The sequence below is a fragment of the Delphinapterus leucas genome, chromosome 11 (assembly GCF_059928025.1).
Source record: "Delphinapterus leucas isolate spDelLeu-1000000601 "Yukka" chromosome 11, BTC_Dleu_Yukka2, whole genome shotgun sequence".
NCBI lineage: Eukaryota > Metazoa > Chordata > Mammalia > Artiodactyla > Monodontidae > Delphinapterus > Delphinapterus leucas.
Window position 1 is genome coordinate 43,252,376 of NC_143139.1, and position 23,912 is coordinate 43,276,287.

General features: G+C 57.1%; 1 protein-coding gene across 11 annotated transcripts; it reads right to left on the bottom strand.

The window, feature by feature from the left end:
- Nucleotides 1-1,901: 1,901 nt before the first annotated feature.
- ZNF385A (zinc finger protein 385A) lies at nt 1,902-22,401 on the bottom strand. 11 transcript variants are annotated; one of them, XM_089920826.1, is made up of 9 exons: nt 22,139-22,401; nt 17,026-17,156; nt 15,592-15,728; nt 8,168-8,278; nt 6,361-6,523; nt 4,222-4,470; nt 3,689-3,858; nt 3,385-3,504; nt 1,902-3,240 (listed from the first exon to the last, which is right to left on the bottom strand). In XM_089920826.1, exons 3-9 carry the CDS (start codon nt 15,676-15,678, stop codon nt 3,010-3,012), a joined length of 1,131 nt encoding a protein of 376 aa, XP_089776952.1. In that variant the 5' UTR covers nt 15,679-15,728; nt 17,026-17,156; nt 22,139-22,401; the 3' UTR covers nt 1,902-3,009. The 11 variants fall into 11 exon arrangements, with proteins under 11 accessions (XP_089776952.1, XP_089776953.1, XP_089776945.1 ...); XM_089920827.1 differs by lacking the exon at nt 22,139-22,401 and adding an exon at nt 20,372-20,564; XM_089920819.1 differs by lacking the exon at nt 17,026-17,156 and having other exon boundaries at nt 22,139-22,232.
- Between the last annotated feature and the right edge of the window lie 1,511 nt (nt 22,402-23,912).

Sequence of the window (23,912 nt, forward strand, 5' to 3'; positions counted from 1 at the left end):
TGAGAAGGGGCCAGTGCTTGAGTTAATGCTCTGCAGTCAGCCTTGAGATCCTTTTTGAACATTTTGCTTTTTCATTTTGCACTGGGCCCCACAAATGATGTAGCCGGTCCTGGTTAGAGCGGCGGTTGTGGGAATAGAGAACAATGATCGGGATCCGTAGGTCTTTAAGAGTTCAAATAGGATTTATTATTATTATTATTTTTTTTTGCGGTACGCGGGCCTCTCACTGTCGTGGCCTCTCCCGTTGCGGAGCACAGGCTCCAGACGCGCAGGCTCAGCGGCCATGGCTCACGGGCCCAGCCGCTCCGCAGCATGTGGGATCTTCCCAGACCGGGGTACGATCCCCTGTCCCCTGCATCGGCAGGCGGACTCTCAACCACTGCGCCACCAGGGAAGCCCAAATAGGATTTATTTAATGACTCATTAGATAAAGGATTAGGAAGAGGGAAGGCTAGGAAGACTCCCAGTTTTCCAGGTGGATGGTGGTTCTCTTAATCAATGAGATAGGGAATGTGGGAAGCATAGCAGGCTTAGGGAAGGAGGTAAATAATGAACTCAGTTTTATACCAGATTTGAAGTACCTGTGGGACATGCTAATATCTCAGCCCCTCTAACCCCGATTTCTTCCAGGCCCCCCTCTCCCCACATGTGATCGAGCCCCGGCTTTTCTCATTCCACTCTCCTTTTCAGCCACTCCTGCCCCTCAGACTTCTAGATCTCCAGTCTCTTTTTTTGAGCTAGATCGACCTGAAACAAAACAAAACAAAACACACACACACAAAAACCCCCCAAACTCCTTGTTGGGTTCCATTTCTGAGCCTACAGCAAACTCCCCCCAACAACTTCATAACTGACTAGCTCAGGAGGCCCCTCTTCCCCCTCTCCTTCCTCTTTGACAGCGTCATGTCATCCCATCTTCCCTCCCCCTTTCTTCAGCAAGACTGAGAAGTGGGTAGAGAGGTGGAAGTGAGCAAAGAGAATGCAACTCAGGATGGGCCCATGTAGAGACTGGGTTCTGGTCTGGCCTTTCTTGTTGACCTTCTGCTGCCCAGCTGGACTAGAGCAAGGGGGGGGTCACAGAATCACTGGCTGCTCTTGTGAGTGTGTGGTCGAGTCGAATTCTGAAGACAGAGAAGAGACCCCTTCCCCCAGCATCATGTGGGAGGCAGTGAGCGATGTTGTGCTCTCTTGTCCCATAGACCATTTAGGGAACCAGTTGAGAAGGCACTCTAGCTTATCTGTAAATGGCACGGTCCCAACACTTTAGTCATGGATCCATGAAGTCTCAATGAACTTTTAAGAGACCCAAACCTGCTTATTTTGCAGATGGGGAAGTTGAGGTCTCGAGAGGGTAAGGACTAACCCTAAGGTCACTGTTTACATTGGGGCCGAGTAGAGCCTACAGCTCAGATTCCCAAGTCCCTGCCCCTACTTATTCCCATGCCTTGAGTGTTGCTGGCGTGCGTTTCCCACCAGAGGTACAAAAACCTGGATTCTTCCTTTGTCTGAGACCGGGTCTAGACCTGTCTGCCTAGAATCTAGAGACACGCACTGGAGCCTAGCGGTCTCCTTTTCCATGTCGTTGGCGCCGCCTGGTGGAGTTGCGGCGAATTCTCAACAGCCGTGGCTGCAATCCGAGACCTGGACTCGAAATGATTCCCCAGGGCCAGGTTGACACTTGAGCTGGGCCGGAGTAGGCGTGAGTGGGATGGGGAGCTCTGCTCACTTTGCGCAAGCCTCGGATCTTGCCTCCTCCCAGCCCCGTTTTCCCGTCCCCCTCCTTCTTCTGGCCCTCTTTCTTCTGTGCCGCCCCCCCCCCCCGCCCCGTCACCATACACATACACTTCCTGATGGAATTGCTCCCAAGTCAGCGGGCAAAGATAGAGAGTCTGAGTCTGGGGGACGGAGGGCAACGAATCCAGATTTTATTGTCAGGGAGGGGGAAAAGGGAAAGACGTGGGCTGGGGGCCGGGGTTGCTACATCGTCAAGCAGAAAGAGTTGATGGGGAGGGGAAGGCCAGTGGGGGCCTGTCCCCCTCCCGGGTCTGTGCTGGAAGGACTGACGATACGGAAACCACAAGGTGGGGTGGGGAGGTCACGACCCCGCCCGAGTTGTGCAGTGGAGGTGTCTGGTGGGAGGGGACAGCCATGAGGTCTAGGAGCTGGGATGGGGTAGGCTACAGACTCTGCAAATCCTGCGGAAAGGGGCGGGGCGGGGGCGAGGCTTCTATTGCTTTTTGCTCACAGTTTTGCGGAAGGCGAGGCGGGGGCGGGCTTGGACTGGACACCCCTTGCCCCCCTTGGTACCCCTTGGGCGATGGGTGCTGGTGAAAAGAATGGAATCCGGACTGGGAAGGAAGAAGGTGAGGGAAGGGTCTATAGGGGCATCTACTTGGTCCCACCCAAGTGCCAGAGATGCCACCAAGTGCTGCCCATGGGCCCGGCTAGACCTGGGCTGGGGCGTGATGCGGGGCGGGCACAGTGAGGTTGCAGGCGGTAAAACCAAAGTGCTTATGAGGGACCCAGGATCCCGCCTGCTCCCCTCCCCCTGCGGAGGACGGGGGTGTTCACGGAAGCGCTTCAGTTTGGGGGTAGGGGGCCGGAGTCCCAGAGTCCGCTTATTGCCAAGAAAATCCATTTCTGCCCCCTGGACCCCGATCATGGCTTGTGAACCCCGTTTTGTGCTAGGTTTGGGGGGGAAGGGCTGGATGCACATGGCTTTTGGGAGGGGGTGTCTCCAAGGGGGCCCGGGGGTGAGACAGCCCCCCCTTTTCTAGGGGAGAGGGAAGGGCAGGGGGCGGGGTTCCCTGAGATCTGGGGTGTTCCCCCCCTTCTGAAGCCCCCCTCCCCCGCTACCCCTCCCCTTTCCTGGAACCCCGTACCTCGGGGTGGGGGGGAAGGAGAGAGATCATTCAGGGAGTGCCGGGAGGAGGGACGGACTGGGAGCCCGGAGGCCTGGGTCCCGGCTGGAGGTGGGGGGTTTGAATGGGAGGGGGTTCAGGGTTCAGGTCAGTAGGGGGAGAAGAGGATGGGTCCGTGCGCAGTTCGGATGGGCCCGGGGGCCGGGTGGAGCAGGGGGTGGGTGATCGGCGGTCCCTGGAGAAGAGGTGCGGCGGGAGCCGGGCGCAGAGACAGCGGGGAGCCTGCTGCCGCTGCCATCACCGCAGCCACCGCGAGGGGGCTGGGGAGCAGGCCTCCGGCCAAGGACTTGGGCAGCTCCTTGGAGAAAGTCAGAGTGCCCTGCAGGGGGGAGAGGGGCGGGGAGAGGGAAAAGTCATTCTGTGGCCCCGCAAACTCCACCTCTCCCAGGGCCGGCCGGCATCCCCTCTCCTCCCCGCTCCGGTCCCCGCCCCTAGGACGAATTCTCCATCGCCCAGGCCTCACCGCCAGCTCCCCGGCGCCCCTGGGCTTCTTGTGACGGCTCAGTAGGGGGTTGGGCTTCCCGGCCACGCCATCTCGGTGCCGCCGGCTGGAAATGTGCTGCAGGGACCAGTGGGTGGGGGGCTGTGAACCACGGGGAAAGGAGCAACCGCCAGGGAGCGGAGTGATCGCACCTCAGCACCCGGCCCCGCCCCTTCTGTGGCACCAAAGGACGGGCCTGAAGAAGAGTCTCACCCAAGCTCCCTGTCCCCCCTCCTCCCTCAGCAGGTGCGCTCTCCAGAGTCCTCGGAAAGGGCCTTGGACCCACCTGTTTCAGTTGGACCTCCGAGTTGACCTTGACATTGCAGATCTCACAGTGGAAGGTTCGGTCCTGGGCAGGGGCCTCTGGTTCCCCGGGAGTGGGAGGCCCCAGCCGAGGGTAAGCTTTGATGGGGCCCAGTCCACTTCGGGCCTCCAGAATCGTCTTGTGCTTAGTACCTGGAGCCCCCAGAGGGCGGGAGGTAAGAGGTGGAAAAAAATTCTCCAGGCTTACTACGCCTCAAATACCCACATTTCCAATTACTATATTGGGGGGGGCATCAAGCGTGGGGGCTTTCCAAGGCCCTTGGGACCCTTCCAGACACAAGGTGGGTCAGGGGAGAGTCACAGTTACCAGAAATGGGGCGGGGGCGGGGAGGGAACTGAGCCGGTCAGGGGCTAAGGAATGAGGGAGATGATTAGGGAGGGGGATAGGCTGGTGAGTCCTCGAGGGTCCAGGGATGCTGGAAGCCAGGAGGGTTAGGACACAGCGAGCAGGAGGGGTGGGGACAGGGGAGCGGGCGCGGGGGAGGGAGCCCATACCTTTGTTATGTGCCTCCAGCTGGGACAGGGAGTTCACTGCCACCTTGCACAGAGCACAGTAGAGTAGCCGCTTGGCCTTCTCCTCCTCTTCCTTGCTTCCCCCAGGCAGGGAGGCTGGGGCTGGAGTCCCCGCTTCACCCTTGGTCACACCCTGACCAGTCTCCGGAACACTGGGAGGGGATGGGGAGCCAGGCTGTTTCTCTGGGGATCCTGGGGCTGGACCCAGTCCATTTTCCATGGAAACTGTCACTGGGGGAGAAACATAGGGATCGTCCCAGATGGCTTTCGGAGAAGATTCTTTATGTGGAGGAGACCTAGCCCCGTTTCCCGGAGGGCAAGGGCCCAGGAGTCCCCACCCTGTGACAACATGCGTGCTCTCATGCCCTGGACCAGAGCCAGATGTGGTCCAGCTGCCGCAGGCTGGGTGTGAGACTCCAGTGCCTGGCTCATTCTCCATAAGCTGGGAATGGCTGAGGGGTCCAGCCCCACCAGCCTCCCCTTCAGCCAGGGTGAAGCTGGCAGCCAGCCTGGTGAGGGGGAGAGGGGCATGGAACAAGGAACCTCCCCTCCGAGGCCTGCCAGCCAGCCTGGGCTTCCCGCCCGGCCAGCCCCTTCTCAAGAGGCCTGCCCTGTCCCCAGGGAGGCATGCCACAGAACTCTAGGAAGGGGCAGAAGCGAGGTGAGGAGAGGTTGGGAGAGACAGGCACAGACATGGCAAAAGGGAAACAGAAACAACAGAACCAGAGAGGGAAGAAACAGGGATGTGGGCTGCTCTATAATTCATGGCTTGATTAAAGATGCACAGGCCCCAGGCCTCAGCGCTGGGTTCTGGCCTCTGCACAGGGGAAACTCTAGCGCTCCCATTCTTGCTCCAGCAGCTGATCCAGTTTCCGGGTCAGGGGGAGGCCGGGGGTGGGGCTGGGGAGCTGGTGGGAGGGGACCTCCTGAGCCCTGCCAGTGTCCATTTTGCTGGTCCATCCTGTGATCTTTCCTTTTCTTTTCTCTTCCTCATTCCTGACATCATTTATCTCCATCCCAATCCAGACAGCACACTCACATCTCTATCTGGACAGAAGCTCCTGGCTTTCAAAAGCAGGGCAGGTCTCCTTACCTCCTTAGGGAGATACCCTAGGAACTAAGTGAGGTAATATGTATCGAGCACCTAGAACAGGGCTAGACAGAAAACGCTAGCTACACCGCCACCATCATCATCCCCCTTTGACAGAGACATTACCAAGTTAACCTGAGATGTTCAGGCTAAGAAGCAGCCAGAACACCGTTAGAACTCAGCTCACCCACTCACCCTATCTGTGCATCCCTGAGGGACGGTGTGTGTTTGTGTGTGTATGTGTGGTGAGAGTGGGGCCTGCTTCCCAAGCTGGTGGTGCAGCTCCTTGGTTTTCATTCTCCTTAGGGTAGGGGAGGAAGGACAGGCAAGGACAAGGAGGACATGGGGACGTCAGGTCTCTCTGGAGTTGCCATGACTGACATCTGATGTAATCCCAGGATGGGGGTGGGAGTTAAGGTTGTTTGGCTGGGTTTCTTGGCTGGGAGTTAAGGTTGAGGATGGCCACCAGCCACGAGGGAGAAAGAATCTCAGAGTTGCTTTTTGTAAACCCGGAAAAGACCTCACAGATCTTCAAGTCTCACTCCCTCATTTCCGAGGGACAAAAAACTCTGGCCCAGAGAGGTCGAAAGATCTACCCAAGATCACCCAGGGAGTTGCCTGGGTTTCCTGGGCTCAGTCCTCCCTGGGGGGAGCCCCCATGGGCAGACCCTCAGATATCCTGATTCTCTCCCCTGCCCCTCTCCCCAAGATGAAATGGTCTCTCCCTGGATTTGGTGGTTCCCTTTTTCTTGAGGAAGTTTGCCAGGTAGCCTCACCCTAGCCCCTGTCTGAGTCACTGGGAGGTGGGGAGGACAGACAGCGGGGACTCTGCTGAGAGGAGCTGGGGCAGCAGTGGGGGTGACAGGATGGAAATTTCGCGTCACTGGGTTTGGCTGGGACTCACCTTGGGTGGGGCTGGGGTGGGAGCTGAGGAAGAGAGAGATGAAAGCAGAGGGGAGTTCTGGGAACTGGGGACAGAATGGAGGAGACAAGTTCAGTTGAAGGATGCTGGGGGGGGGAGTCAGACATACCTGGACGGGGGGCTACACCCTCTCCATTTGGGGGCGTGCCGCCTGGGGGAGCTGGATCTCCTGTTTCCCGGACGCTGGGCTCCCTGCCTCGAGTCTTGGCAGCCTCGATGCCTTTGACTCTTCGGGCATGGCGATTACCCTTGTAGTGTGCCTCAGCCTGGCTCTATAGGGATGGAGGAAGAAAAGGGAATCTGAGATCGTCTTTCATCTGAACATTCTCCCCATGGAGCTCCTTCAGGTGCTGGGGTGGCCTCAGCAGGCTGCACTTAACCTCCCCTACAGCAGGGAGAGGCAAAGCCCCATGTCGAGGACCCTGGTTACTCAGTCGCTGGGAACCTGGGTACCCACCTAGCCCAGGCTCTACCCCACCACCACACCCAGGGCCTGCCTGCTGACTCAGGCTTCCCACCTTGTCCAGGGGTGAGGGAAGGGGACCCCACAACTACAGGAAAACCCTAAATGGGAGGGGCCGAGCAATCTAGCCAGTCCGCATCCTCTTCGACCCCCGGCCTTCTATGCCTGTGTCCCCTGGCCCCAGGATCCAGCCTTTGCTGCTCCTGGGACTCCCACCCTCACGATGGGAGTCCCAGGAGCTCTGCAGCCTGGGCTGTACCCTGACTACTCCCCTCTGGGTCTCATTTTCCCTGAAGCCTCTGCGGACACCCTGGAGGACCCTGGCCCCAAGCCCAGCTCTGGAGACAGAGAGAGCAGCAGAGACAGCTGTCAAAACAGAGGCGCTTGGTGGAGGAGGGGAGAGGAGGGCAAAAAGAGGAGAGGGCTGTTTACTATTGGCCCCTGGCCCCTCCAGTCTCCCACCCTCCAGCAGTGAGCAGAGCCAGGGTTGGGGTCGAGGTCAAGGGGAGGTCTAAATCTGGGTTGGTCCTGGAGCCACCCCACACTGTGTGCACCCCCTGCTAAGAACACACAATCCTGGAACCACAAGGTCACCCAGACAGGCGTAAAGTAGAAATAAAAGGTGTGGATAGGCAGGAAAAGACTGACAGCCCAGGGGTGGGCCAGGGGTGTGCAGAGCCTGGAGGCATGGTGTGGCACGTGTGTGTGTGTGTGTGTGTGTGTGTGTGTGTGTGTGTGTGTGTGTACTGGGTAGAGAAACAGAACATGCTTTCTTTTTCCTACTCAGCAGAATGAGGCTCTGCTGTTTTTCTCCAAAACTTCTCAGAACCTGCACGCCACAAAGCCCCCTCTAGACCCACACAAAAGTCCCAAGGGAGCCTCCGAGGGAGAAAATCTGGGAGGCCAGACACCAAGGTTCTGAGTTTGGGGTGGCTTCTCCCATGGGAGAGGCTTTCCCTTGGGAGAGCAGTGGGGGCCAGGCCTTGTGTGTAATTTGGAGGGAGGATGGTGGAGAGAGGAGGAAGCCAGGAGGTTAGAGGGAAATGGGTGAGCCGGGGAGGAGTTTAGCAGAGGCCAAGGAGGGCACAGGCTCTGCAGGGAGCCAATGACGTAACTCAGCCCTGTACCCAAGACCAGAGGGCCAGAGGCCACACTCCCACCCAGACACAGATGGCCACCTGTGTTCCAAGAAGTTCTGAGCCAGGGATGCCTCAGTCCCCAAGGGAGGGAGGGGTCAGCCTTAGAGGACTGGGCTATATACTTCATGTCAAAATATACAGCCATCTCTTGTCCCTCCCGAGTGCTTTCCATCAGCCCTGCCTCTCCTGCAGTATCCCCTCATATCCCCTTAATCCCTGCCCCTCACCCAGAGCTCCCAGACCCTGCCCTCCCCTAAGATCCCCTGGTCATCCCTGCCCCAGCCAGTGGATGGGTGAGCAGCTGGGTTTCTTACCTGAGAATTGAAGCGGATCTGACAGACATTACAGGAAATGATGGGCCGCTTGGTCTTGAGTAAGTGTCCCCCAAAAGTGTGGGACAGTACAGCCTTCTGCACAGGGTCCATCTGTGGAGGCAGGCTGGGGTGAGCCAGGAACCCCAGCACAAGCTCATGTCCATCACAACCCCACTGGCAGCAGCTGGGTTGAACCAAAGCCCCCAGAGCCTCCTCCCAATCCCCCAGCATGCCAGAGGGCTCTGGGCCTCAGCTCCCTGATTCCCTCCCAGCCCAATCTTCATAGCACTGGAAGGGACCTGAGAGATCCCCTGGCCCAGTGCTCCCATCTGACAGAAAGTAGAAGTGGTTTGCCCAAGGTCAGAGCATGACTTAATAGCAGAGCTGGGACTTGAACCTGGACTCGTCTCCATCCGTTATACCATGAAGATCAAGCTCTGTCACCTTGACCTTCCTCCTGGGCTGATCCACCAGAGGCCCACTCAGGAAGTCTCAAAGCATCCCAGACCCTAGGGCTCTCAGCTGAAGCCTTTTTCGGCCTCCTCTCTGGGGCAAGACCATCAACCAAGCCAAGCTTCTGGTCCCAGGAGACAGATGTTCCTAGCTTCCCATCTCTGCGCCCCAGGTTGCCCTAACACACTCATTCCCTGGACCTCTTAAAGCAGTAGCTTCTAGAGGGAGCAAAAGAACTCAGGAGAGAGTAGGTGGCTCCAGCGGGAATAAGTCGGAGAACGTAAGAAGCTGGGCTGGCCTGAGGCAGCCTGGGGATCTTCTGAACTCCCTCCCCTTGGTCACAGGGCTATGGGGCTGGGCTATGGGGTTGGGAGGGGTCAGGGACGGCCTCTGCCCCCACCCTGGGTCAGCAGATGTCTTTGCAGTCTCCTGCCAAGAGTTCACATGAGGCGGGAAGAGGATGGGAGTTTCTGTCTGAGGCTTTCTGCTATGAGGATAAAGCCAGGGGCCTAGAGGCATGAAAACTGCCTCCCTGCCCTGTCCTCCTCCCTTCTGGCCCCCAGGCGGACAGGGAGAGGCAAGCCTGGAATGCAGCTGAAGCTGAGTAGAACTGGGTGGGGGCTGGGATCTCTCATAAGCATGGAACCAGATTAGAGCTGAAACCTTATCTTCTAGGTGGAAGGATCAAGTGAAAAAAAAGTTGCTGGGGGTACCCAGCTCCTCAGCTGAGGCCCTCCCTGCGCCCAGGTCTTCATGATTCCCCATGAGACACTGGTGAGAGACAGGAACACGGAGCAGGGGGAAGAAGGTGGTCTGGAAAGGGGCTTTAGCATCCCTGTGAAATGCGCCATCCCATTTGGCAGTGGCAGAGGCAGGAGCCAGGTTCAGATAACCGGTCTGACAGACCAGTGTCAATTTCCTGGCCTGCCGTTGGCTGGAAGCAGCCCCTCTCAGTGGCTTACTCTTCACCTCCTGGAAGCCCAGGTCCTTTTCAGGGAAAAGCCAAACAGGGGAAGACTGGGTGTGTCTGTGTGTGTCTAGGCAGTCTATGATCAATCTGTGCAGGGGTGGAGTGCGAAGGCGTGTCACGTGCTGTGTGTACATCATTTCTGTATCAACAGTTCTGTGTCAGGGGCTCTGCCGAAGCCATGAATGGTCAGGTTGTGCAATCTTCAGCTGTGTGTTTATCGGTGTGAATGTATGATGTGTCTGGCAGGAAGACAGACCGAGTTGGAGACAGGCTTTAATCAGAAAGGGGAGACAGATGTTGCACTCAGCTCCCAGCCTCCGGGCGACAGTCCTCCCTAACCAGGGACCCCCCCCAACTCTGCCCCAGGGTTCTCCATAGCCCCTGGATGTCCTCACATGCTGGGTGGGGAATGGAATTCAGCCCAAACAGAAACCCAATCTGGGCCAGGAAACCTAAGTCGATGAAAATGGTAGGGAGAGAGGAGTGGGATGGAGAGGGGAAAGCAGAGGTCCCTGGCTCTGTCTGTGCCCCACCCCAGGACCCCAGCCTGCTCCTCAGAGTGGCTGAGGACCCAGTGCCCTGAGGATGACCTGTGAGCTGACTGTCCCAACATCCATCCCCTGCAAATTGGTCCCTGTCCCGCTTGGGTCCTTCCTCCAGGTGAGAGCCTTTTCCTTTGCACAGCCCTCTCCTCAGGCTTAAGTCCATAAACACCAACTAGGGGTGGGAGGTGGACAGAGAGGAGGGCAGCAACCCAGTCAGGTAGGTCCTTCCCACCCTCTCCTCCGGGAACTGAGGAGACACCAGGCTGAAGGTGAGGGTTCCTGGGCCCAATCCCTGCGCAGGTGGAATATGAGCCACTGAAGTGCTGCTCCAGGCCAAGGTCAAGAGGCCCTGGTGACCTAGATGAGGGCTCTCTGGGGAGGGGTGAAGGCCAGCATCTCCCAGAGCCCTCTCACTCCAGAGCCCCTTCCCTAGGATTTTGGCCTAGACACTGTCTGGAAAGGTCCACAAAACAGTCTCCTCCCACCTGCCCTCCAATAGCAGACATGAAAGGGAATCGCTCTCCTAAGCTGGGGCAAAATGAATCAGGAAGGGCAAGGGGGAGGGAAGGGGGAAACCAGATCAGGAACACCAGGAGGGGCTATGATTATATTTCCTTCCATTGCCCTTTATCTGATGGCACCGCTGCCCCTGTCTGACCACCACACCACCTCCCCGCCCCAAATAAAGGCAAAAAGGGAAGGGGGATGGAATCTCAGGGATGGGAAGACCTGAGGGACAGGAAGGATTGAAACAGGAAAGAGAGGGAGCTAGAGGGTGTCTAAAGAGCAGGTGGAAGCTGGTGGGGGAGGGATGCTAGGAAGGGGACTAAGGCTGAGATGGGGTCAGGGCTGCATAAGGGATCGGACCGTCGGCGTGGCAATTTGAGGGTAGGTGTAGGACCTGATGGGAAGTCTGAAAATTTGGGGGACTTCAAGGATCTGAGAAACAGAGGCCGGGGTATCCAGTATGGTGGCAGCAGTCTGGGGGGCGCCAGATGGGATCCGGAGATTGGTTGGGGCCGCGCCGGTCGTGGGGGATGGGCCGGATAACCCGAGGACCAGGCGAAGGGAGAGGTAGGGAGCCGGGCAGGGGCGGGCGGGGATGGGGTGGGGGGGCGCTGCGGCAGCGGCGGGAGCCAGGGAGAGAGGAGGGGCCGGGTGGCTTACCCTGCGGGACCCCGGGGGACGCGGCTCCATGGCCCGGGGTGGCGGACCCGGGAGGGGAGGCCGAGCCTGGCCGGGCCGGGCAGGCCGGGGACGCGGCGCTCGTTGCCCGGGTGGCTTGGGGCTGTGCGGCCGGGCCGGCCCGGAGAAGGGGAGGCGGCGCCGGCCCGGCCCGGAGCCCGCCCCAGAGGCGGGGCCGAGGACGGGGGCGGGGATAGGGAGCTCGGGAGGCTTGAAGGGGCGCTAGGGCGAAAAGAAGAGAGGACGGGGTGTCCATGTCCAGACACTCGTTCCAGAAAGACCTGGTCCTGGCGAAGGGCCCCTCGGCCTGGCGACGGGGCATTGACCAGATGCTCCACTGGGCTTCCTCCAATGGGGACCCTTGCTGGGTCCAGTATCCCTACCAATGGCCGACCCTGTTTCTCTAGCTTGGACCTTTCTCCTTTCTTTCACCCCTTCCACCCTCGCTCTTCTGCTGACAGCTTCTCATTCGAGTCCGCAGACGACCCTTTCCCTGCTCCCTCTGCACACGACCCCTGTGCCCCTTATACATGTCACTTCCCCTACTAGGAATGCAAGACCGAGCCCAGGTACCCAGGTGTCAGGCACTGCTCTCTTAGTGACTCCTCTGAACGGTGGAGCTGGGGTCGCCCAGGGCAGAAGCGACCTCAAACTGGGGACATCATCCCTAACCTCTTCCCACCTCCTCCTATCGCCCGCCACCTGCTGGAGAACCAGGTTCCCGAAGGGCTTATGCTTCGTGCACTTGCTGCCCTCTGGCGGTAGAGTGGGGGCAGCACTGGGGGACGAGGGACAGGAGGGCAGAACAGCCCACTGCCCCAGACACTTCCTTATCCTCTCTGGATAGGTCCTGGGATTCCGGCTCTCTCATCTCCGGATCTCATCCCCTCCGTTCCACCTAGGGCCGAGAGATGAGCGAAGCAGGGGCCTGGATGTAGAGAGAGGCTGTCTTTGGGAGACAGTGAGGGATGTCCAAGGGCAGAGGGACGCATAGTTCAGGGAGGGGTCTAAGGGGTAGGAATTACCCGAGTAGGAGACATCTGGAAGTATTAGTGCAGGGAAGGAGAGACTCTTCCGTGAATAATAATACCATCCTCACCACCTAATGTTGACTGAGCCCTTGGGATGTGCCAGCGTCTGGACTGAGCTCTTTGCGTGGATTATCTAATTTAATCTTTACAACCACTATTATAATAGTAAATACTATTATTATCTTCATTTTATAGATGAGGGAACTGAGGTTGAGAGAGGCTAAATAATTTGTCCAAGGTCATAAGCTAGTAAGTGGCTGAGCTGGGATTTGAATTTAAACCCGGGCGTTCTGACTCCAAAGCCCTGTACTTAACTGCTGCACAGCACTGCCAAGGCATGTCTGCAGCTTTTCTGCAGTCCTCCTTCCCCCGCAGAATTTGGCACTATTGATGCAGCCTGCCACACTCTCTCCCTTGGCTTCTCCAACTCTATAGGAACCTGGTTCTGTCCCCACCCCCTTCTGTGGCTCCTTCATTTCCTTTGCAGGGGCCTGCCTCCTCCTGTTCCTACTGCCTAATTCTGCTTATTCCCCAAGGCTTGGGCCTTGGAAACTACCTTTCTCTCTCTGATCCTCTAGTAAATAAAAACAATGAAATAACGTAATAATCATAGCAGCTTACACTGATTGAAAACTTACTTTGTGCTAGGTGCTAGGCATTATGATTATGTGATACGATTCTCACAACAACCTTGCGAGTTGGTACTATTACTGTCTTCTTTTACAGCTGATAAAATTGAGGTTCAGAGTGGTTAAGTAATTTGCCTAAAGTCACACAGCCAGTACTTTTGGAAAATCAATTCAAATCCTGCCAGTCTGATGCCAAAGCTGGTATCACTCAACACCTGGCCACACTCTCTCCAAGCTTATCCACTCCCATGGCTTTAAATAGCTCCTCCCCACTAGAGGCCGTGGAGCCATGAACCTGGGGAGTCAGAAACTTGGGATTATCCACGTGAATCAACTAAGTAGCTTTGTGATCTTGGGAAAGTCACTTAACCTCTCTGGGTCAGTGTTTCCTCATCTATAAAATGGGGACAAAGATAGGATACCCAAGGTTAAGTGTAAATCAGGTATGTAGACAGGGGGGAAACTATTCCCAGCACCTTCTGCTCCAGTCACACCCAGTCAACTGCAGTTTCTCAAGTGCTCTTTTTTAGCCCTTGTTTCAGTCTGGAGTGTTCTCTGAAATCCCTTTTAAAATCCTACTAATAGTTCTTCAAAGCCCAAATCACAACGTCATCTGCTCCAGCTTCAATCCCTTTTTCCTCTGCTGTTTCTTTTTTTTTTCCTGCTCAGCTCTGGTTGGTCCCTCACCACATCCAACAAGTCTTTCCTGACACCCCCTTGGGCTCCCCTACAAGCTACCTGCCTCCAGCACAGCTCTTCTCACACTATAGGGTAAATGCTAACTTGCTGTCTTTCCTACTACACCATGAGCTCTCCAAGCACAGACTGAGTCCTGTGTCCCTGATACCAGTGCCTTGCACATAGTAGGTGCTCAAAATTTTTTTTGTTCAGTTGAATTTTTGTTAGTGTCTCTGTCACAATATTTATAACCCTTCCTCTGTTTTGCATTGTAGATCACTGCATACACATCTGTACTTCTTTCCTGAATATAGCGCCTTCAGCATGGGAGCATGTCATATTTACCCTCATGTCTCCATTTTATCTAGGACAGCGCCTTCCTGATCGTCATTACTCAATTTTCTCATCTGTAAAATGAGGATAAAACGACAGCTACCCCATAGAGTTGCTATAAAAACTGACATATGAAAAATGCTTTGTAAACCTCAAAGCGCATTGCAAATGTTGGTTTGGATTCTCTGGGAGGAGTTTGGAGGAAGCAGCAGGTATAAAGAGAACTGTATTTGGAGTCAGATGCTCTGGGTTCAAATCATACCTTAGGCACATACTGCGTCAACTTAGATAAATTCCTAAACCCTTCTGGGCTTTAGTTTCTGTCTTCCAGTATGTCAAACTGGAATAATAATGTCTACTTTGTTGGGTTGTGGTGAGGATTAAATGAGATCAAGTATAGAAACATCTACTGCAGGGAATTCCCTGGCAGTCCAGTGATTAGGACTCCACATTTTCACTGCTGAGGGCCTAGGTTCAATTTCCTGGTTGGGGAACTAAGATCCCACAAGTCACACAGTGTAGGCAAACAAACAAAAACCACACGCACACACAAAAACACATCTACTGCAGTGCCTGGTGCATAGTTGATGCTCAGTACGTGTTTGTAACTGAATATGGTTTGATGGTGGGTTACTTGAATTGAATAAAGCTGACTTCCCCCAAACCTTTAGCTCCAGCCCACTCTCCAGGACCCAGAGTCCAACTGTCTGCTGGACATTTTTGGCTCAACGTCCCACTGGTCCACCAACTCGCCATGTCCTAAAGGGCGTTCAGCAGCCTCACCCCAGGCCAGCCTCCTCCTCTAACTCCCTGCCCCTGGCAAGGTGATTTCTTTCTCCCGGTCACAGAGGCCTGAACCCTGGAGTCATCCTTGACTCACCTTCTCTCCCCCACCCCCAAACCCTGGTTGGTCACCGTGGCCTGTCAAGATTTCCTTGGAAAAACCTCACCCACCCCCCTTCCTTCACGCACTCTGCCGATGCCACGGGCCCGGTCTGGCTCTCCAGGTTCCCCTGCAGGCCCTTATTGCTGGGACAGCCTCCTAACTGGCCACCATCCTCCAGTCTCTGCTCCCTTCCATCCAGCTGCCCCACTCACCTGCCTCAAACACTGCCCCTTCCCACTCACTCTCCTGCTCAAGGATGGATAATGCCTCCCTATTTCATAGTGATTAAATCGAGACGACTTTGCCAGCCCTCCAAGCCCTACCCCACTGACCCTACCCTACCCACCCAACGGTGGGCTCCAGAGAGCTGGAGCTTACAAACAGGCTGCTTGTGCCCTTGAAGAGTCCCTCTTTCCACCTCCTTGTACTCACTACCCCCAGTCTAGGTCTTGTGACTTCTCTCGATGGCGTCCTTCTCTCGATGGCGTCCTGACACTAGCACAGTGTCTGGCCCATAGCCGGATTTCAGCGAATATTAGTTGTTATTGTTGTCACTAGTATACCAGAGAGCCAACGACACTTGTAACTGACTAGAAGTAAAGGAGATGGGGCCCTAAGAAGACATAAGGAATTAGATACAAGAGGAGAAGAGGGCAGGGAGGGAAGCAGCTGGGGTGGCAGAAGGGTGGGGAAGGCAGGCAGGCTGCTACTCACAGTGCTGTAGTTGCTAAAGAGGCCCAGGGTGGGTGCCGGCTCCAGTGGGAAGGGCAGGATCTGCTTGAGGTCCAGTGGGGGCTGCATGATGGGGGGCTGCCGTAGCAGAGGGAGGGGCCCTGCCCGGCTCAAGCTGCCTAAAGACCAGAGAAAACATTATGTGGGGCAGGAAGGCTGAAGCTCGGGAGCCCAACCCAAGCCTGGCAGTCCCACTTCCCAGCTGGGGGCCCACACTCAGAAGTGTGACCCCCATCACACACACTTCCCCTGCTGGTTGGCTCCGGAGCAATGGAGCACGGTGCCCTGTGGGCCTGGGGGAGGGCGCAGACCTGTTGTTCTTCCCTTCTGGGTGATTTTCACTTCCCCCTTCTCCAGCCTCCCTCCCCCAAGACCTTTAGGCATTTTACAGACCCAGGAAAATCACAGGCCTTCTCTGCAGGCCGCCTGCTGGACCACAAGGTGTCCCATGCCCCTGGCTACTCCCTTCTTCTGGTTTTGCTTTCCCCCAGGGAATCCCAAAGGCTAAGTCTTGACCCAGGGAGAACTGTCAGGTGAGTGATTCATCCCACTGCTTAGAGAGGAATATTGAGGCCTGTATTTGGAGGAGGGCTGCTGGATCTTTCAGGCTCCCCAAAGTTATGATTTTGTCCCAGTCGTAATTCTTAATTAACTGTCGATGTCTCGGGGTAGGAAAGTGGCATTCGATCTGGGAGGTGGACTGCCTGTGGTCATTCTCAGAGCCCCTTCTCCCCACCTTCCTGTCCTCCCCAGGTTCCTCTGTCAGCCGCGGGAATGTTCAGCTCAGGCTCTGCGGGAGGAACTGCGACCAGTCCCTGGGAGGGGAATGCCTGGGTCTGACCCCAAGGGGAACTGAAACTCCACTACCGTCCCTGAAAGCTTCTCCTCCTGCCCCAGAGCCATGGGAGGAGCCCTGCCAGGCTCCACACGGCTGGCCCCTCTGGGCTTCTGCTGGCCCAGCTCCCTTCTGCGACTTCTCTGTCAACCAGTCAGGGAACTCTGGCTGCCCTTCATGGCTCTGGCAACCCCCTGCCAGCAACAGGGGTCCCCAGGAACAAAGGCAAACCCAGGAGGCTGCAAGCTTAGCCCCGTCCTCCCATGACCTTACTGGGGCAGAGGGTCCCCCTGGGATCCTTTCCTACTCCCTCCAGGGACGGCCCCTTTTCATACCTTCAGTGTCTGGTGCCTGCTGCCCCCAGGCAGTGGCCTGGCCCTGGCCCCCCAGGGGCCTGGGCCTGACAGCGTCCCCTTCCCTTGGTTCTGCCCCCTGCCCCCTCCCTTGCCAGCCTCCCCCCCAGTCCAGTCAGTAGAATCAGCCAATCAGAGTCCTGGAAAAGTGGGGCAGAGGGGAGGGCGGGGGAGCAGGGATTAGGGGAATCGGATGCGAGAGGGTGGGGGTGGGGAGGGCTCAGGCACAGCTGGGGGCAGGGAGCTGGTCCAGGAAGGTCTGGAGGGGTCTGTCTTTTCCACCCACTGCTCCGACTGGGCAGCTAGGGTGCCTGAGGCAGAGAGGGGTCAAGGCTGCTGGGAGCTTGGGCTGCAGACATCTAAGGGTTGAAGGAGAAGGGCAGGATGCTTGGCTTTGGCCCTTGGACAGCTGGGGGTCTGTATGTCATGTCCGTTCCCTCCTCTGCCACCTCGGGGTTGAGATGGGGTAGGGGGAGAGGAGAGAGAGAGACAGTCAGACAAAAGTGAGTGAGATAGAATGGGAAAGACTGACAGAAGCAGGAATAGGCGACTGAGAAAAGGGACATAGACACTGAGAGAGAAGGGGACAGGGGGACAGTGGAGAGATGAAGAGAGTGAAATGAGAGAGAAACAGAGACACCGCTGAGAAGCTGGGCACAGAGCTAGAGACGAGGGCAGAAAGACCAGAGGACAGAGAACAGAGAGAACGAGAGAGGGAGAGAGGAGACAGAGGGACCGACAGACTGACGGGGCAGGGCGACCATCTCCCCTTCCCCTCTGTCCGCCCATGGCTTCTCCCCTCTGTGCCCGCCTCCTCCTGTCTGGCACACAAGGCCAGGGCAGCCTTAACGAGCCCCAGGCGGCATCAGGAATGGTGAGAGAAACCTGAGCACTCCCAGAGTCCCAGGCACCCAGCACCCACCCCAGGCAGCTGGTCCGGGGCTGGTACTTGCTCCGGCCCCAGAGAGGGAGGCAGCTCAGCTCCTTGACCCTTTCCTGGCTCTGAACTCTCCAGTCCCCCACCCCTCAAACAACCACCTCAGAGGAGAGAGGTGAGTTCCACAAAAGGCAACAGAAGAAAAGAATGTTTTCAGGTAAAGCACTCTGAGTAGTAGCACATTTAATCTCTGAGGTGACTGTTCTATGGCATAGCTGATACTAGTTTTTAACCATCTGACACTTGAAGAAACTGAGGTTCAGAGAACTGATAAAGACTCGGCTGACGTTACACAGCCTGTAAGTATCAGAGCCGGGATTTCCATCGAGATCTGCCACCCCCTTTCTCTGCTACGCAACCCCAAAGGGCTCCCATTTAACCCTGAATTCAGCAGAGATCTGAGAAAGGCTTCCATCTTGTCCAAGGAGAGGAAGGGGAGAACAAGTTCCATGTACTTCCTGGGGTTGGAGGAAAACAGGTAGCAGCCAGTCAGTTCCCTCTAGCCAGCAACTCATCTTTTCCACTGACAGGAGCCCTGGGGTCGGGGGAGGGAAGGGGAACTGGGAGGAAGGAAGGAAGGATGCAGTGAGGCAGGGAAGCAAAGTGGGCAACTGGAGATTCATGTGTCTCTTTCCCAGATTCCTGGGTCCACTCCACTGAGATCAGAGGTGGGAGGGGGCAGATGGCAACTTACGGACCACGTGGGGAGAAACTGGGCCCTTGGTGTCAGGTAGCCCACGCCTCAGTCCCCTCTCGGCCATCCTGAGAATAATATGTATGCCAGGCGCTTTACATATATGCCCCCCTGCGGACAGCTCTACTGCTCACTAGCTGGGTGACTAGCTCGTTTCCGAAGCCTCTCTGTCTCATTTCTCCTTTGTCAAATGAGAGCAATGGTACCTGCGTTGTGGAGTTGTTGAAAGGATTGAACAAATCCATGTAAAGTGCTGGCCTGCCACAAAGAAAGCTCAATAAATGTTTGCTAAATGAACGAATCCTCATCTTATAGATGACTGTCAGCTCAGAGAGGGGGAGTTAATTGAGCAAAGTCACACAGCTAGTGAGGGATTTGAACCTGTCTGGCTGGCTCCAGACAGGGCTTTCAGGCACCACACTTTCCTAGGGATGGAGGGGGAAAAAGGCAGGAATATAATAAGTGCTGTGAAGGAGGAAATCCAGGGCTTCATATGGCTGGTTAGGTGAGGGCTTCAGGTGGGTTTGGAGGAGGAGGTGGAGAGCAAACTGGAGTGTGTGTGTGTGTGTGTGTGTGTGTGCGCGCGCGCGCGCGCGCGCGCGTGCACGCACACACGTGTGTGGGTCTGCACACCATGTCAGGCATGGCAGGGAGGAGCTGAGGCCTGGCTGGGACAGGCCGCTCCAGAGGGAAGCTCATTAGCTCCAGCAGATAGAGCCCCACCCAGCTCCGTGGGGAGCTGCCAAATGCTTTATTAAAGACAGTTCCCAACCACTTTGGGGGGGGGTGAAGTCTCAGTCCCTTGGATGGATGGCCATCTGTCCATTTCTGCACCCCACCTGGACCTAGGCACTTTGATCCTGCTCCAGTATCCCCCCAGCACCAGGCCACAACCAAGCCAGGTCTGACTCCTTACTCCTTCCATCCCACTCAGAGCTGGTCTTTTCCTTCCTCTCTTCCCCAGAAATTCTGGCCAGGTGGGAGTCCCAGTCCCTTGGCTGTCTCTGGTCGGGCCTAGGGCCTGAAGCCCCTGTGGCAAAGAATGGGAGTGTCTGCCAGTGAGCTGGCTCTGGGAGCAGCAGCGTGCGGGTAGGAACAGGAGCCAGGAAGGATGTGAGGGTAAGGCTGCAGGTTAGCGTTTGTCTGGAGATTGGGCCGCAATGAGATTCAGATCTCAGAGAGGTATTGGGGATAAGGTTGCACGTAGCGTTAGGGCCCAAGGTGGTGAAAAACATGGGGTCAGCACTGGGTTAAAACGGGAATTACGCTCTGGGGCCAAAGGAGAAATGAGATTTGCGTCTCGACTGGAATCTCATCTCTAATCCATCCCCTTTTCACTTTAGGCCTTTTGGCCTCTTCTAACCCCAGAAATGCCTAAAACTTGGGGATTAAGGGGAGAGCCTGGAACCCCTAGATCTTGCCTTCTTGACCAAGTCTCAGGTATTTGAGGTATTTGTCCCCTTCTGCTGCAATTTCCCCCTTCTTGGCAGGAGGCCGGCTGAGTGCTGGAAAGGCTTTGAAGTCAAAGATGAAAGCAACAAGGGGATGATTATGAACAACTACTCAAAACATCATCCCTAATAACCCCGGGGGAGATGTGGGCGGGGGCAGGGCCTAAAGGGGGGAGGTGGCCAGGAAAGGCAGAAGGAAGACCCCTGGGTAATTTTCCTCGGCCTGATGGGAAAAGCCTCCCTCAATGCCCCCGCCCCACATACCACACCAAGGGCCCAGTTGGAGAGGAGGGTAAGCAAAGTTCAGAATGGTGAACCTGAGCCCAGAGCCACCACCTTAAACCTGGGCCCACAGTCTAGCTCTTGAGCAGGCAGGCTGGGCCTCGCCTGCCGGGCAGAGCACCTGCACACAGATTCAGTGGACCTCAGCGTTCAGAACCTGAAAACCTTAGAATGGGCCTCAGGCCTGGCCGGCAGCTGCCTCCCTCTCACCTTCCTTCGTCAAAGAGGGTTAAAGTATGTGGCCCGCCAGGCTTCCCACCCCTCTGTGGGCTGGGCACAAGGAGGGAGTTAATCGCAGTGTCCTCAGGGAGGTGTGGTGGGCATCCAGTTGGTGGCCCCTGGCATTCCTCCTGTGGTGGGATCTTGGGCTGGTTCGAGCAGGTTCCCGAGGTCCTCTCCAAGGCCTACTGACCAGGAGAAGCACGGCTCAAACTGGCCTGTCCTGGACAAGCATGATGTTGCCTCTGGGGCCCGTGCCCAGGCTGGGGCCAGGGTGCAGGGATTGCACAGGTTGGAGGAATGTGGAGCCTGTGCTCTGGGAACCTGAGTCCAAGTGTGCTGGTGGGGGTCACGCCAGGGTCGGGACAGTCTTCATAGATGGGCCTGGAGTCTCTTTCCAGCTAGAGACACCCTTGGGAAGAAGGCAGGCAACCAGTCATTCGTGCCTCTGTTGGCTCATTCATTTAATGGATTTGATGGGGTGCCAGGTGGAGAGGGGCAGATGTAGAGTGGTGGGAGCAAGGAGCTACAGGAGTGGGGGGGCGAGAAAGAGGTGGAGGAAGGAGGGCAGAAGGGGAGAGAGCCACCTAGTGGGAGTCAATAGGGGTCAAAGGAAAGAAGAAAAGCAAGAGTCAAGGGGGCCCCAGCAGAGGGCTGAGGTGGGAGCCAGGCGAGCCCTGGGGTGCCAGCATGCAGCCAGGTGTCCCCGGTGGGGGGCAGGGAGACCACAGGTGTCTGGGCCTGGTGGGGGGGTCTCCCACCACAAACAGGGCCCAGGAACCGGCCTAGCCAGGACAGAGGGCAGAGGTCAGAGGTCAGAGGACAGAGCAGGCCTGTGGACTATCGTGGAGGCAGGGGCCTGGAGCCCGACGGATGAGCAGTCCTTTCCTCCCCCTCCCGGGGCTCCCTTCCCATGTAGGTCATGAGGCTGGGGTGGCTGTGGCTGAAGGGATGTCAGAGCCCCGCGGGAGTCTCCCTCTGCCATCCTTGTACTCCCCGGGGCCCCTTCCTCTGCTGGTGCCCCCGGCCCAAGGCAGGGGTGGGGGTGGGGTGGGGGAGGAAGGAAGAAGAAGGCAGCCGGGAAGGAAGGGCCCAGGCAGCCAGAGCAGGGAGACAGAGGGGCAGGTCCCGGCGTGTTGGGGCAGGATGGCTGCGGAGACAGGATCCGAGCCGCAGGGGCCCTGGGATGGACAGTTTCCCACCCCTTTTTCTCCCCAGACCCCTTATCTTCAGCCCTCAGGTTCCCACCTCCCACCACACACCTCGAAGCTACACCCACCATCTTCTCCCCCCGCCCGCCCCCCACTTCCTCCTTTCCCTCTTATCCTGGGCCCAGAAGGATGTCGGAGTGTTGGAGCTAAGGGTGGGGGAAGGCCCCGGGGCGGGGCGGGGGGGGGAGGGGGGGACGGGTCAGAACCTTTCGCTCAACTCCGCCAGGCCAGGACCAGCCCCTCCCCCAGCCTCTCGTAGACTGTCATATAATATTCATGAGCCTCATGAATACGCAATGTTCTCATTACGGGGCGGGGGTCTCACTCGGCTCTGTCTCCCCCTTTACCACTCCCTGGATCACCGGGAGAAGAAGCGGCAGTTTGGGGAAGAGGGAAAGAGGGGGCCCCAGATGTGGAGCCAGATGAAGGGGGAGGGGGAACCGGTGGCTGACGGGCGGCCGCAGTCACCGCGGTGCGGGGGGTTGGGGGGTGACCTACTGAGAGGGACCCAGGAGCCTGGAGCCGCGGAGCCGCAGAGCCCACTCACCGAGGATCATGCTGGGGACCCAGGCGTCCGCGGTTCCGCGTCGCTCTGTCCCGGGGGCCGTTCTGGCCGGGCTGGGGGTACGGGGGTGGAGTCGGGGGAGGAGCAGAGGCCGGCCGAGGCGGAGCGGGGGCGGAGCCCGCAGCAGGTGAAGACGGGAGGAGGGGGGACCCGGGCACCCAGGGCTCCAGGAGAGGGCGTCCTGGCGGCTCCTTGTTTCCTCCCGCTTTCTCTTCTACTTGCTGCCCTGGGTCTTCTGGATTTACGGTGTCACTGCAGCCAGGGCTGGGGGAACAAGACACCTAGAGGACGGTGTGTGTTGATACAGGAAGCTGGAAACTAAGATGCCTGGGATCCCTGGAAGGGCTGAGTCTGAGGGCGGGAAGTCTGGTCACAGGCTGATATGGGGTGGGGAATGCCTAAGTACTCTGGCGAGGGATGGGGCCTGGCTGGATGGGACACCTGAGTCCTCTCCAGAGTGATGGGCTGGGCAGGAGCAGAGGGTGGGGCAGAGAACGTTTAGGTACTAGTTTGTTTCCCTGGCTCTGGAGCAGGATGCCTGGGGGCTGGGTCTCAGAGGTGAAACGTGGGGTTGAAGATGGACCCCGGGTTGATCTCTGGCTGGGGTCCGAATGCCTAGGTCCTTAGGGAAGGTCTGAGGGAAGGGATTGCAATCAGTGGACCCAAAGAGGTGGAAATAGAAGCTTGCAACTGAGATCATTAGGGCAACCAGAGATGACAGAAGATCAAGAACTGAGGCTCAGTCTTGTAGAGATGACCTGGATTGGTGGGGATGGGAGCATCTATCCAGGGCATTCCCCTTTAAGGTGAACTTGGACTGAAGAGGCCTGGTAGGGGGTCTTTGATGAGGTGGAGGGGAGGATGGAGGATAGGACAGAATGTATGGGCCGGGGAGAACGTCAGGGGAGAGGCGGAGTACAGGACACCGGATGTATTCTAAGGACCAACAGGATGTATTCCAAGGCAAGCAACTGGGACCGCAGCATGAGGCTGGAGTCTGGGAGTCTACGAGGTGCCTGGGGAAGATGCAGCTGCTGCAGCCTGGACCTGTCTGTACCTGCCCCAAGAGGGAGGGCAGCAGGAGGATTTCCCAGAATGCCAGGCAGCCAGCTTCAGGCCAACCCCAGCCAGAGGGAAAGGAGGTGTGAGTAGGGACTAGAACACTTGGGATTTAGGGACAGTGGGGGCAGGGAGGAAGGGGTCGGTAGAAGGGCAGGGGGACTGGAGTCTTGGAACAGTCTAGGAAAGAGCAAGGGGACTGAAGACTGGCATTCCTGGGTTCTGCAGGGAATTTAGGACCATACGGCTAATTAAGGTACAGGAAGTTCAAGTTCCTGTTTCTGGGCCTCAGCAGTCTCTTGTCCTCACTCCACTGATCTGGTTTGAAAAAAAGATCTGTGTCTGCACCTGCCAAGATGCTCCAGCTCAAGGGCAAGTGAATTCTGGGGGTGCTAATGCCTTGGCATTGTTCTGATCCAGAGACCCAGAGATCTCAGGGGACTCTGGCCTTGCTGCCCAAATCTGGCCTTGGGGGGAGAAGGTAGGGTCTCCGAGCCCATCAGAGGAGGTCCTCTTGCTCCAGAACCGACCTACCACCATGCTGTTCGAGCCTAGTATCACAAAGCCTGCTTCTCCCAGACCTTGTTATCTACCCCCCCCTTGCCTCTTCCCATTCTTTCTCCTGGGTGGACTCAGAGAACAAACCAGAGTCAGCATCAGGCGTGGCTGATCAGTGATAGAGACCCCTTTGCCCTCA

Excerpts from the sequence above, each read along its gene's own strand:
- ZNF385A (XM_089920819.1), bottom strand. Across the intron at positions 8,279-15,591 it reads TCTTTAGCAACTACAGCACT|ATGGACCCTGTGCAGAAGGC; the intron begins GTGAGTAGCAGC and ends CTGCCTCCACAG. Across the intron at positions 3,505-3,688 it reads CGGAGGTCCAACTGAAACAG|CCCCCCACCCACTGGTCCCT; the intron begins GTGGGTCCAAGG and ends CGTGGTTCACAG.